At 48.2% G+C, this 13,793-nt stretch overlaps 1 protein-coding gene across 5 annotated transcripts in view; it reads left to right on the top strand.

Annotated features, from left to right (window-relative positions):
* Nucleotides 1-70: 70 nt before the first annotated feature.
* Nucleotides 71-13,793, top strand: part of cplane1 (ciliogenesis and planar polarity effector 1) — a 30,098-nt gene continuing 16,375 nt past the window's right edge. For all 5 annotated transcript variants that reach the window (XM_071350323.1, XM_071350322.1, XM_071350324.1 and 2 more), the window contains exons 1-21: nt 71-196; nt 514-687; nt 850-985; nt 1,280-1,399; nt 1,496-1,728; nt 1,849-1,949; nt 2,118-2,378; nt 2,465-2,647; nt 4,689-4,941; nt 5,117-5,299; nt 5,451-6,202; nt 6,333-6,523; nt 6,641-6,721; nt 6,794-6,958; nt 7,129-7,296; nt 7,401-7,632; nt 7,765-7,904; nt 8,045-8,262; nt 12,246-12,410; nt 13,394-13,535; nt 13,622-13,731. In XM_071350323.1, the coding sequence (XP_071206424.1) occupies nt 607-687; nt 850-985; nt 1,280-1,399; nt 1,496-1,728; nt 1,849-1,949; nt 2,118-2,378; nt 2,465-2,647; nt 4,689-4,941; nt 5,117-5,299; nt 5,451-6,202; nt 6,333-6,523; nt 6,641-6,721; nt 6,794-6,958; nt 7,129-7,296; nt 7,401-7,632; nt 7,765-7,904; nt 8,045-8,262; nt 12,246-12,410; nt 13,394-13,535; nt 13,622-13,731 (3,915 nt within the window). In that variant the 5' untranslated portion in view covers nt 71-196; nt 514-606. The remainder of the gene's footprint in view (nt 197-513; nt 688-849; nt 986-1,279; nt 1,400-1,495; nt 1,729-1,848; nt 1,950-2,117; nt 2,379-2,464; nt 2,648-4,688; nt 4,942-5,116; nt 5,300-5,450; nt 6,203-6,332; nt 6,524-6,640; nt 6,722-6,793; nt 6,959-7,128; nt 7,297-7,400; nt 7,633-7,764; nt 7,905-8,044; nt 8,263-12,245; nt 12,411-13,393; nt 13,536-13,621; nt 13,732-13,793) is intronic.

The raw sequence follows: 13,793 nt of genomic DNA, 5'->3' as shown, positions 1-13,793 counted from the left end.
ATTACAGCCGTAGTACCCATATTTGCCACAGGATGTCAGTAGATAGCTAGCTATTTTCATTTGGCACAACAACAAAAAAAATCTGGCTTTGTCGAGCTCCAAGGCAACGCCGTGGCTTTACTCAGGAGTCAGGATCATGGGGATGTCTCTCCCGACACAGAAAGCGGAGGGAAATTTGAAATTCTTCGAAATGATGGTATTAAAATGCATTTTTTCATTATTTTTGTAGGTCGAACTATTGCAGTAATTGTAAAAAAGAAAAATATTTGAATGACATTAGAGATTACTGTTGAGATTAAGTGCAAATATGTTGGGTCTGTGTTAGCATTAGCTAGCTAACGTTAGCTAGCTAGCCAGCCAGCCAACACTTCCTTGTTGTTTGTGGACGCCAAAGTAGCATACATGCTAGCTAGCTACCAGCTAAATCACTTTATCACCATTTGACTTGTGTGATGTCTGACCTGTGATAGCTTCTCGGCATTTCGTTTAGCTAGCTTGTCCCTACCATTACAGAACAGCAACTCGACCTGAGATGATTGAAGATGATGCATGATGATTTCCCCATCAACACCTAGCAAGGGAGTACGCTAACGTTATCGATTAAAGATGGAGCTGAAGCTGGAGGTTGTGTTGTCATCGAGCATCAAACGGAAGAAACCATGGCCACGGTTCTGTTGGCTCGGATTGGTGAGGACTCTGAACTGTCAATCATCCACACAGAGATATTGACATCCATCACTAGATAATGCAAATCATTTGATTGCACAGCTTGAACAATGAAATGGACTAGTATTGAAAACAGTAGTATCTGTGCAGTTTGTGACTGTATCAAACGGTTGATTTGTCCAGGAGAAGGAGTCTGTTTTCCTGCTGGATGACAAGCGGATCAGTGAGATCAACATGGTGTCTGGACGCACCAAGAAGAAGACCCCCAAGCTGCAGCCCCTGCTCCCCAGGGTGGTAACCATGGCCGCATCCCAGAACGGTACGCTTTCAGTGGCCTTTACATTTCAACACCATTTGATTCCATAGAAACATGGCAGTAATCGTCATTGCTAAATTTTAATTATTTCGCCACTATGGCCTATTTATTGCCTTACCTCCCTAATCTTACTACATTTGCACACACTGTTATTGACTGTACATTTGTTTATCCCACGTGTAACTCTGTGTTGTTTGTGTCGCACTGCTTTGCTCTATCTTGGCCAGGTCGCAGTTGTAAATGAGAACTTGTTGGTTAAATAAAGGTGAAATAAAAATAAATAAATTCCGTTTGTAGGTGTGTGGCTTGCCGGATTGCTGGTCTCAGGAGAGATGTTTCTATGGAGCAGGGACAAAGACTTCTTGAAGACCGTGGCAGCAGTCCCGACAGAAGCTCAGCTTGTCACTGCAGCACAGGGTCTGTATGTGCTCAAGCCATTGTTACAATAAGCCATGTTCAAGCTTGCCAACATAGCTCCATGTACTTACTGCGTATGTGTGGGTATGTACACAGGGTCTGGCGTGTGCCTGTCTCTGGTGGTTTCAGGGGATGGGATGCGGGTGCTGCTGTTGACTGTGACAGGGCAGGTGTTCCTGTGGGAGTGTGTGGACGTGCGTGACCTGTCAGGGGTACGGGATGGTACTGCTAGAGGACGCTGGGCTCAGATACAGCACCCTGGAAACACTGCTCTGCCATCCCCAAAGGACAAGGAGGCATCTCAACACAGCATCTTCGTCAGAGGGGAGGTGAGAAGGACTACTCTGTCCACAGGGATAGACATGATCCAGTTGGAAAACTAGTTTCCCTAGGGAACGTTTGTCATGCCCTTATCATGTCTTCCTGTCTTTTCCTTGTTTTACCGCCAGGCAGTGGGTGATATCTGCTTGTCAGCTTTTGTTTTCACCTCGGAGGTGGAGCTAAGTGTCACTTTCTTAAAGATCCAATGGGAGGAGGGTCAGAGGAGCAGGTGAGTGGACTGGGAACAACTTCTCAGGGTCAAGGGGTCAATACTGCCACTCAAGCTTTTACACTCCTGTTAATACCTTTTTATTGTCATAATACAATCAAAGATCTTTGTTCTCACGTTGCTCATCTGGAACATCTTTGATTATTGGGATGTATGTCTTTCCTTCAGTCCTGTGGGGTACAGTGTACGCTGGGTCACTAAGACATACCCCATGTCCTGCCTCACACCACCCTGTCGTCCAGTGAGGTCCAGGGGGTCACTGGTGCCAGCCTTCTCCCCTGATGGCCTGCTGTTAGCTGTAGTCCTGAACCAAAGAGACCCCAGGGCTACGCAGGTTCTCTTTGTCAGCACTCAGAACTTTATGATTGTCTCCAGTGGACTGGGGGGATGTGGCAGCAAGAAACTCGTCATTCCTTCTAAATATGTGAGGTAGGTACACGACTATAACAGGGAGTATGTACTGTAGGCACTGTATGTGTTTTAGATGATAAAGATGACACCCTTGTATCTTGCAGGTCGTACTGGGTGGGCAGTGTGAGCTGGGCTGCGGGAGGGCTCTACCTGGCCTGTGTGCTGAAGAGGGGCTCCTTCCTCATGCTGGCTCGTCTGGGGGGGCTGCTCTCTCTGTCTACCTCAGGGTGCAATGTGGACTTTGGCCCTGCTCACTTCCTGCCCCTGCATCCGCTAGTCACTTACAGGTAAACATGAGAATGATTCCATTAATATAAGCAACCCATTTGAAATGGAAGGGTCAGTTTTGATAATCCTACATATTGTAGCCACCCTGACCAATTTGGATTTGTTCAAGTGTTCCATAAGTTCTCCAACAGGAAATATACCATCAGTGTGATACTCTCTTCATCAATCAGTCCATCCATAGCCATAGAATGTCAAAACTGATTTTGAACACACTCTAGATTATTTTATGTTTTGATCCATTAGTCTCTCTACTTCCTTTTCCTTTCTTCTTCTCTCTCATCTGTAGTCATCCTCTTTCTCTATTTCTTCGCTCTCCTCTTCCAACATGGTCATTGTGTCCTCTTTCTCACGTCAGTATTTGAGGGGTTAACACGTGTTGGTCTTGATACTCCACACAGCACACTTGCGCTATCTCCTTAACAGAATTCACTTCCTCACTAGCTTGATGGCGCTTGAAACACAAAATAAATCACTGACATTTCTGATGATTATTTCTACATAGTTGGTAGAGTGCATTCAAAAAGTATTCAGACCCCTTGACTATTTCCACATTTGGTTACGTTACAGCCTTATTCTAAAATGCATGAAATAAAACATTTTCCTCATCAATCTACACACAATACCCTATTATGACAAAGCGAAAACAGGTTTTTAGAAATGTTTGCAAATATATAATAAAAGAAACTGATATCTTATTTACCTAACTATTCAAACCCTTTGCTATGAGACTCGAAATTAAGCTCAGGTGCATCCTGTTTCCATTGATCATCCTTGAGATGTTTCTACAACTTGATTGGAGTCCACCTGAGGTAAATTCAATTGATTGGACATGATTTGGAAAGGCACACACCTGTCTATATAAGGTCCCACAGTTGACAGTGCATGTCAGAGCAAAAACCAAGACATGGGGTCAAAGGACTTGTCCTTAGAGCTCTGAGACAGGATTATGTCGAGGCACAGATCTGGGGAAGGGTACCAAAAAATGTCTGCAGCATTGAAGGTTCCCAAGAACACAGTGGCCTCCATCATTCTTAAATGGAAGAAGTTTGGAACCACCAAGACTCTTCCTAGAGCTGGCTGCCCGGCCAAACTGAGCAATCGGGGGAGAAGGGCCTTGGTCAGGGAGGTGATCACTCTGTCAAAGCTCGAGAGCTCCTCTGTGGAGATGGGGGAACCTTCCAGAAGAACAACCATCTCTGCAGCACTCCACCATCAGGCCTTTACGGTAAAGTGGCGGTGGCAGCATCATGCTGTGGGGAGGTTTTTCAGTAGCAGGGACTGTGAGACTAGTCAGGATCGAGGGAAAGATGAACGGAGCAAAGTACAGAGAGATCCTTGATGAAAACCTGCTCCAGAGCGCTCAGGACCTCAGACTGGCACGAAGGTTCACCTTCCAACAGGACAACGACCCTAAGCACACAACAATGCAGGAGTGGCTGAGGGATAGGTCTCTGAATGTCCTTGAGTGGCCCAGTCAGAGCCTGGACTTGAACCAAATCAAACATCTCTGGAGAGACCTGAACATAGCTGTGCAGCGACGCTCCCCAACCAACCTGACAGAGCTTGAGAGGATCTGCAGAGAAGAATGGGAGAAACTCACCAAATACAGGTGTGCCAAGCTTGTAGCGTCATAACCAAGACGACTCAAGGCTATAATCGCTTCCAAAGGTGCTTCAACAAAGTACTGAGTAAAGGGTCTGAATACTTATGTAAATGTGATATTTCTTTTTTTTTTAATAAAAACCCGTTTTTGCTTTGTCATTATGGGGTATTGTGTGTAGATGGATGAGGGGGAAAAACTATTTAATCAATTTTAGAATAAGGCTATAACGTAACAAAATGTGGGAAAAGTCAAGGGGTCTGAATACTTTCCGAATGCACTGTACAAGCCTGTCCCCTTGAAAGCATGTTACTATACTACTATAATATACACATGAATGGGGATGCTTTTTCCCATTCTATATTAATCTCTCACCTCACTTTCCCCTTTCCCAATCATCTCTCACCCTCCTCTAACTATCACCCCTCATCTCTCCTCAGACCTCCAGTCTCTGTCGGGGGGGCTGGGGTTGACCCTCTGTCCAGCTCCAGCCTGTCTGTACGGGATGTCCTGAGACAGCGCTACTCGGTGACCTGGCACCCGCGGCTTCCCTACCTCATTGTGTCTGATGGCTACATGGCCACAGTGCTGCGGGTACCTGAGCAGCCCTCCCCCGCCACCCTCCTCAGGGCTCTGCTGCACGACACCAGCCAGGGCCTGGAGAGTGCCAGCCAGGCACTGGAGCGAACACAGGTGAGGGGTCAGGAGAGGGGAGGGAGTTGAACGTAATTGGCTCCAGTGCATTTCATTGTTTTGCTGTTGTGTAGTTGCTGAAATGCTCAATAATAATTTGGTCAATAGCTCAATGGGCCTGTATATTTCTCTTGTTTGCTCTTTTTTTTCTGCTGTCTACCTTCTCTTTTCCCAGCCCCATGCCAGGGCGTGGCTGGAGTCCATATCCTGTCTGAATCCTAGTAGCAGTCTGCAGGAGCTGAGAGCCAGGGCCACACCTGTACCTACCCCAACAGCCACAGCTACATCCACCCTGCCCCTCTTCCTGCAGGACCAGGGAGGCCTGGGGGACACCAGGGAGCTGATCCAGAGAGTTCAGGTCTGTCCATCAGCTGATTTTCACTCACTCACTCACTCACTCACTCACTCACTCACTCACTCACTCACTCACTCACTCACTCACTCAATATTCTCTTCTCTTTGTCATAGTAAATGTTAATCTGTGTTAAGGTGTGTGTGTGTTTCCTTAGGCTTTGTTTGAGGATGACTCTGATCTTGAAGGACCGCCCGCTGGTTCACATGTGGAGGACCGAGGACGGCTGGAGTTTGCCTCCATGTTCGACACCCTCCATGCCCTCTCAGACACCCTGGCTGATCTTGACCCCAGTCCTCGCCCTGACCCTGATGCTAGCTCTGCGGACTCAGAGAGGAGTCCCCCAACCCTCCCTCCTGAGCTCCGGGGGGTCCAGGGCAGCTTGCTGACAGCGTGGGCTCTGGGTGTGTCATTAGGTGGCGTTGTGGAGCAGAGAGAGTGTCTGCTGAAGCACACGGTCCGCTGTGCGGTCCGCTTCGCTGCTCTCCTCCGTCTAATTTCCATCCCCAGCTCCCACACGGGAAAGAGAAAGAACAGCTCCGTTCCCTTCTCCTCCCGCCTCCTCCAGCTCCTCAGAAGCCTTCTCTCTTTCCTCCCCTGGGGTGCCCCTCACACAGGGGGGAGGAGTTTCTTGGGTTTGGTTGTGGAGCTTACTCAACAGCTAGTGGGTCTGCTCCTCACCTCGCCCCCTGACCTCTATCAGACTGGCCAGGCTAGCTCTGAGCCCTCCTCCCAGACCCTGTCCACAGCTCTGCTCCTCCTGCAGCTGACCTCCCACAGTATGGACCACACCTACAGCCTCCAGCAGAAATGTGCCCACACAGATGTCTACTGTGTGCTATTCCTGCAGGAGGAGGGAGGGGGGCCATCACAACAGGATCTGCCTCTCCCCCAGCGGCCCTCTAGCAGGTAGAGTCAATCGCTTTGTGCGTGTGTGTGTATTCATGAGAGTGGGCTTGTGATTGATTTTTAACATAGTGTCATTTTTGTCTCTTTAGTCTGATCTCTCTCATATCCCTCGGACATTATGACTCGGCAGGTTGCGGGGAGCGTGGCGTGCAGTATACAGGCACACCCTGCAGTACTGGGAGGAGCTGAAGTACCGTAGGAGTGGTACGGGCTGGGAGGAGGAGCAGGGCCGTGTGTCTGTCATCCTGTCCCAGATCCAGGCAGCTCTACAGGGGATGGGAGAAAGGCTGGAGGAAGGGCCCACTCTGCTGAGCTATACAGGTAGGATGAACGGGAGCCTGTGTGAGGACTATAAAGTTGGGGGCTGGTTTCTGTACATTGAAGTGGTACTGTATATAAGTGATGACTCAAATGGGCAACCTTCTTTTGGGTCCCCAGGGGAACAGCACTTCCTGTTTGGTTCCTACTCAGAGAGTGTTCAGGCTTGGAGAGCTGAGCTGTGGGCAGAGAGAGAGAGAGGTGAGAAGGATAGTTTAGTTGATATGTGTGGTTTTGGGGGACAGTTTGAAACTAAAGGTGTCTGTTCCCCAGATGGGCCTCGGAGTGCGTTCTTGGAGACACGTCTGTTGCTGTCCCTGCTGTATGGACTGCTGTTCCAGTACCGTCTGAAAGAGGCCCAGGGGCTGGGGGACCACATGGCCCGTCTGCTACTCCATCAGGCTGGACCACATGGGGACGATAGTGCCCACAACGCTGGTGTGTATGGATCTTGGTCAATCCAGGTTCATTGGAAGAAATTACCCCCCCAAAATTATACTTTTGGCTTTACATAGCGCTAAAATCCAAACTCATAAAAATTGGCTTCAGTTTTGAAAGTCATATATTGTTGCTTGTTGACATTTACTTTATTTATCTATTGGTTGTAGAGGAGGCTCTTCCTGGCTCCTGGCTGCCTGAAGAGGTCCACAGGGAGGCAGCCTGTGCTGTAGTACAGACTCTGGGAAGGTTCATGGCCTCATATTTCACCAACCAGCCCCTTCTCATCCTGCCCCCTCACAGTGTGGATGTACTGCCTCCCTTACACCTCCCCCGTGGTAAAAACTTCTCCATCAAAACACACACACACATTATTGTTCCATACAGGCCAGTGTGTTGGCCAGTGTGTTTATATCTATGTCTGTGTGTCCACTCTCTCCAGCCCCAGGTGTTGGGCGCCTGGTGCCCCTGTGCCAGGAGGGCGTGGCAGGGGCGGTGCGGGGTCAGCAGCTGTCAGAGGTGTGGACGGTGGGCTATGCCCTGGACCTGCTGCTACAAGGGGGGCTGCTGCCGGAGGCCACCTGGCTGGCTCATCGTCTGGGGGACTGGAAGACTGCAGTCTCCCTGGGCCTGGCTTACACCACCTACTCCACAGAGCACTGCGACTTCACCGGGTCAGTGTGTGTTTGTCTGTACGTGTTAGAGCTGCCAGCTCATCAATTCACCACTGAGACGTGTATGTGGATTGTGATGATTAAGTCAATGAGCTTTTGTGAGTTTCTGATTGTTGTCTGTTGCCACCTCAGGCTCAGGTGGCGAGAACTACATCTCCCAGCAGCCCTTGAGCCTGTGAGCCTCTTTCAAGATCAGCTAGAGTCTCTACTGGGCAGGAAGGCCAGGTCAGAGGAGACCCAAGGAGACGAGGAGAACTACAAGAGCTTCACAGGTGTGTTGTGCCTGACGGTGGACTTCGGCTACTCCATTCTACAATACAGTTTGCCTCCACATCTCTCTGTCTCTATCGCTCATATGCACTTTTCTTTTTTCATCGCCTTTATCATTCTCATCTCTCTCTCTCTCTTTCAGACTCTCTGGAGGGTGAGGACGTGGAGTTGTTGCAGGGTTCAGTGCAGGAGATCCTGAAGGCGTCAGTCATGGCTGGGGTAGATGTGTTGTCCCAGCCCCTGGGTGCTCTACTGGACTCAGCCAAAGACCTGTCCTCCTGCCTTCCTGCTCTGGTGCCTATGGGCCTGTACCTGCCTGCACCGCCACTCTACTGCCCCCAGCCTGCACCCAACACACAGGTACTACAGGGCACAGCGTTTCCCCAGAATGTTGTAACAAGATGGTGCTGCTGAGTAAGGCCGGGGGGGATGCCCAGAGCCTTTGGACTCAGAGATGTTTGTGTTTTTGAACACCTGTAACTGCCATTTCCTGCGCCTCTCTTACATTCTTTGGGGAGAACCCTGGAGTACAACCACACCCAATTTGAAGGGAGGGGGACTGAGACAATGTTCCACCACTATTCAAAACTTAAAATATAGAAATATCTAGAAATTGAACTTTTAGGTGTTATTCTATCTATATATTTGGTATTTTATTAGGATCCCCATTTAGCTGTTGCAAAAGCAGCAGCTATTCTTCCTGGGGTTCACACAAAACATGAAACATAATACAGAATGACATAATACAGAACATCAATAGACAAGAACAGCTCAAGGACAGAACTACATACATACATTCATGCACACAAACTATCCAGGTCAAATTGTGCAAACTATCACAGGCGTTGTGCTGTGAGATGTTGCTTTATCTGTTTTTTGAAACCAGGTTTACTGTTTATTTGACAAATATGAGATGTAAGGAAGTTCCATGCAATAAGGGCTCTATATAATACTGTACGCTTTCTTGAATTTGTTCTGGATTTGGGGTCTGAATAGATCCCTGGTGGCATGTCTGGTGGGATAAGTCTGTGTGTCAGACCTGTGTGTAAGTTGACTATGCAAACAGTTTGGGATTTAACACATGAATGTTTCTTGTAAAAATAAGTGATGCAATCAGTCTCTCCTCAACACTTAGCCAAGAGAGACTGGCATGCATAGTATTTATATCAGCCCTCTGATTACAATGAAGAGCAAAATGTGCCGCTCTGTTCTGGGCTAGCTGCAGCTTAACTAGGTCTTTCCTTGCAGCACTGGACCATACGACTGGACAATAATCAAGATTAGACAAAACTAGAGCCTGCAGAACTTGCTTTTTGGAGTGTTGTGTCAAAAAAGCAGAGCATCTCTTTATTACGGACAGACCTCTCCCCATCTTTACAACCATTGAATCTATATGTTTTAACCATGACAGTTTACAATCTAAGGTAACGCCAAGTAATTTAGTCTCCTCAACTTGTTCAACAGCCACACCATTCATTACCAGATTCAGCTGAGGTCTAGAACTTAGGGAATGATTTGTACCAAATACAATGCTCTTAGTGTTAGAGATGTTCAGGACCAGTTTATTACTGGCCACCCATTCCAAAACAGACTGCAACTCTTTGTTAAGGGTTTCAGTGACTTTATTAGCTGTGGTTGCTGATGCGTATATGGTTGAATCATCAGCATACATGGACACACATGCTTTGTTTAATGCAAGTGGCAGGTCATTGGTAAAAATAGAAAATAGTAGAGGGCCTAGAGAGCTGCCCTGCGGTACACCACACTGTACATGTTTGACATTAGAGGAGCTTCCATTTAAATAAAACCCTTTGACTTCCATTAGATAGATAGCTCTGAATCCACGATATGGCAGAGGTTGAAAAGTCATAACACAAGTTTTTTTCAAAAACAGGTTATGGTCAATAATATCAAAGGCTGCACTGAAATCTAACAGTACAGCTCCCACAGTCTTCTTCTTCTTAATTTCTTTCAACCAATCATCAGTAATTTGTGTCAGTGCAGTACGTGTTGAGTGCCCTTCTCTATAAGTATGCCGAAAGTCTGTTGTTAATTTGTTTACGGAGAAGTAGCATTGTATTTGGTCAAACACAATTCTTTCCAACAGTTTGCTAAGAGCTGGCAGCAAGCCTATAGGTCTGCTGTTAGAACCAGTAAAGGTCGCTTTACCACTCTTGGGTAGTGGAATTACTTTGGCTTCCCTCCAGGCCTGGGGACAAAGACTCCTCTAGGCTCAGATTAAAAATATGACAGATAGGAGTGGCTATAGAGTCAGCCACCATCCTCAGTAGCTTTCCATCTAAGTTGTCAATGGCAGGAGGTTTGTCATTATTGATCGATAACAACAAAAAATCCACCTCTCCCACTGTAACTTTACAAAATTCAATCTTCCAATGCTTTTCTTTCAATATATATATTTTTTATGCATGAATACAATTGCTCACTGTTCGTTGTTGGCATTTCCTGCCTAAGTTTGCCCACTTTGCCAATGAAATAATCATTACAATAATTGCCAACATCAAATGGTTTTGTGATGAATAAGCCATCCGATTCGATGAAAGATGGAGTTGAATTTGTCTTTCTGCCCATAATTTCATTTGAAGTAAAAAAAAAAAATTCCCATCATTCTTTGTCATTGATCTTGGCTTCATAATACAGTTCCTTCCTCTTTTTGTTGAGTTTAATCACATCATTTCTCAATTTGCAGTAAGCAGGAGGAGCACTGCCAGAGCCCTGCAAAATGACCTCCAGCAGGCCACAAATGTGCATGTGTCAGCATATGGTCTCACAAGGGCTCTGAGGATCTCATCTCGGTACCTAATGGCAGTCAAGCTACCTCTGGCGAGCACATGGAGGGCTGTGCGGCCCCACAAAGAAATGCCACCCCACACCATGACTGACCCACCGCCAAACCGGTCATGCTGGAGGATGTTGCATGCTGGAGGATGCACATTTGTGGCCTGCTGGAGGTCATTTTGCAGGGCTCTGGCAGTGCTACTCCTGCTCAAAGGCGGAGGTAGTGGTCCTGCTGCTGGGTTGTTGCCCTCCTACGGCCTCCCCCACGTCTCCTGATGTACTGGCCTGTCTCCCTGTAGCGCCTCCATGCTCTGGACACTACGCTGACAGACACAGCAAACCTTCTTGCCACAGCTCGCATTGATGTGCCATCCTGGATGAGCTGCACTACCTGAGCCACTTGTGTGGGTTGTAGACTCCGTCTCATGCTACCACTAGAGTGAGAGCACCGCCAGCATTCAAAAGTGACCAAAACATCAGCCAGGAAGCATAGGAACTGAGAAGTGGTCTGTGGTCACCACCTGCAGAATCACTCCTTTATTGAGGGTGTCTTGCTAATTGCCTATAATTTCCACCTTTTGTCTATTCCATTTGCACAACAGCATGTGAAATGTATTGTCAATCAGTGTTGCTTCCTAAGTGGACAGTTTGATTTCACAGAAGTGTGATTGACTTGGAGTTACATTGTGTTGTTTAAGTGTTCCCTTTATTTTTTTGAGCAGTGTATATACATACAGCAACACCTCCCCCATAAGCATTTGTCTCTTCTATAGATGTTATATCCTTGTATTGCTACTGCTGTATCATCAAAGGAATTATCTAAGTGAGTCTCAGAAATGGCTAATATATGAATGTTATCTGATGTTCGCAAGTTATTGATTTCATGACCTTTCTAAGGCCACATATATTAATATGGGCTATTTTCAGCCCTTTCCTGGGTAGTTTATCAGAAATAGACATAATACTGAAAAGAGCAAACAAAGTAAGATAAAACAATCTATACATTCAGCAGTCCATTAATCAATTTGTGTGCGTGCGTGTCTGTGTGCTGAGTGGTTGAAGCTACGAACCCATAGGCTTGGCTCTCATCACTTCCAGGCTTCTGGGAGGGAGGGTGGACAATGAGCCTGTCATAGCGGATGTAAGCAATGTCCCCACACGCTCTGGCAGCTTTCATGGCTGGGATCAGTTCTTTCCTCTTCTGGCGCACAGCTTCAGGATAGTTCTCGTTGAGGAAGATATACATTCCCCTCAAGTTCTTGGCTCTTTCCAGAACAGCTACCTTGTCCTTGAACCTCGGGAACTTGACCAATATCGGCCTGGGCCTGTCACCTGGGCCTGTCACCTGGGCCTGTCACCTGGGCCGGTGGTGGGTTTTCCAGTCCTGTGGGCGCGCTCCACCTCAATCTTCCTGTGGTCCATCTTCAATTACTCAGAGATCATTTCCCTCACTTTGTCCTCAGATTCTGCAATTCCGTTCCACAACCATGTTGTTCCGCCTTGACTGTCCCTCGAGAGAGTCTGATTTATCTGTCATTGTTACTTAGGACCCGTCAGGGGGGTTTGGGCAGCTGTTGGAGGGGGCGTCCCGTCACAGGGTGTCAGGGGTCCTCCAGAGGGTGCTGCTGCTCCTGAGGTCTGCCCGCTGCTCCCGTCCAGCTGCCCAGTGGTACATCAGCCACCTGCGACGCTCCCGACATCGCCTAGACAAGGTATTTCCTCCATTTCTCCTACACAAGGAACTGAACCCTCCTATCCTGTTCTTACCCCTGTCTCCAGCCCTCTTCCCCCCTGCTATCCTGGTCTTACCCCTGTCTCCAGCCCTCTTCCCCCCCTGCTATCCTGTTCTTACCCCTGTCTCCAGCCCTCTTCCCCCCTCCTATCCTGTTCTTACCCCTGTCTCCAGCCCTCTTCCCCCCTGCTATCCTGTTCTTACCCCTGTCTCCAGCCCTCTTCCCCCCCTGCTATCCTGTTCTTACCCCTGTCTCCAGCCCTCTTCCCCCCTGCTATCCTGTTTTTACCCCTGTCTCCAGCACTCTTCCCCTCTGCTATCCTGTTCTTACCCATGTCTCCAGCACTCTTCCCCCCCTGCTATCCTGTTCTTACCCCTGTCTCCAGCCCTCTTCCCCCCTGCTATCCTGTTCTTACCCCTGTCTCCAGCCCTCTTCCCCCCTGCTATCCTGTTCTTACCCCTGTCTCCAGCACTCTTCCCCTCTGCTATCCTGTTCTTACCCATGTCTCCAGCACTCTTCCCCCCCTGCTATCCTGTTCTTACCCCTGTCTCCAGCACTCTTCCCCTCTGCTATCCTGTTCTTACCCATGTCTCCAGCACTCTTCCCCCCCTGCTATCCTGTTCTTACCCCTGTCTCCAGCCCTCTGTCCCCACACCCTCTAACCCCCCCTGCTATCCTGTTCTTACCCCTGTCTCCAGCCCTCTGCCCCCACACCCTCTAAACCCCCCCTGCTATCCTGTTCTTACCCCTGTCTCCTGCCCTCTGCCCCCACACCCTCTAAACCCCCCCTGCTATCCTGTTCTTACCCCTGTCTCCAGCCCTCTGCCCCCACACCCTCTAAACCCCTGCTATCTGTTTTATAGAATAGATAGTCACCTTCACACAATCTTTTTGAGTGAAATAAGATGATTTGGAGTGTTACGCTGAGTCTCGTGGGGACTAACTTGGTGGTCGGTCGTTAGATCCGTCAGAAGTACTCCCAGCAGCAGTGTGTGACCAAGGCCTTCCCAGAGGCTCTGATGAAGTTTGTGACCCGCAGTGGATTCTTCAGACTGGGACCCAGTGGGGACGGAACCATGGACTCTGTCACTATACAAACTATCAGTAAGATACTTTTTTACTGTGTGTCACAGCATTGAACTACATTCATCCATTGAAGCAGGGCCTAATTCAGAGCCTTTTCCCTCCAGTCTGCTTCAGGGAGCTGTGTGGCCTGTGTTGGATGCTGAATGTCAGAGACCAGCTCTCAATGTCTTGCAGGAAGTATCAGGCTGCAAGGAACCATGGGAGAGATCCCCAGGTACCACACAAAGGCCTTTTTCCTGTGTTGCTTGGTGTATCTTCTTCAGCCTGTGAGTGTGT

Source organism: Salvelinus alpinus, chromosome 18 (genome assembly GCF_045679555.1).
Source record: "Salvelinus alpinus chromosome 18, SLU_Salpinus.1, whole genome shotgun sequence".
Taxonomy (NCBI): domain Eukaryota; kingdom Metazoa; phylum Chordata; class Actinopteri; order Salmoniformes; family Salmonidae; genus Salvelinus; species Salvelinus alpinus.
This window is presented reverse-complemented; position numbering and strand designations above follow the sequence as displayed.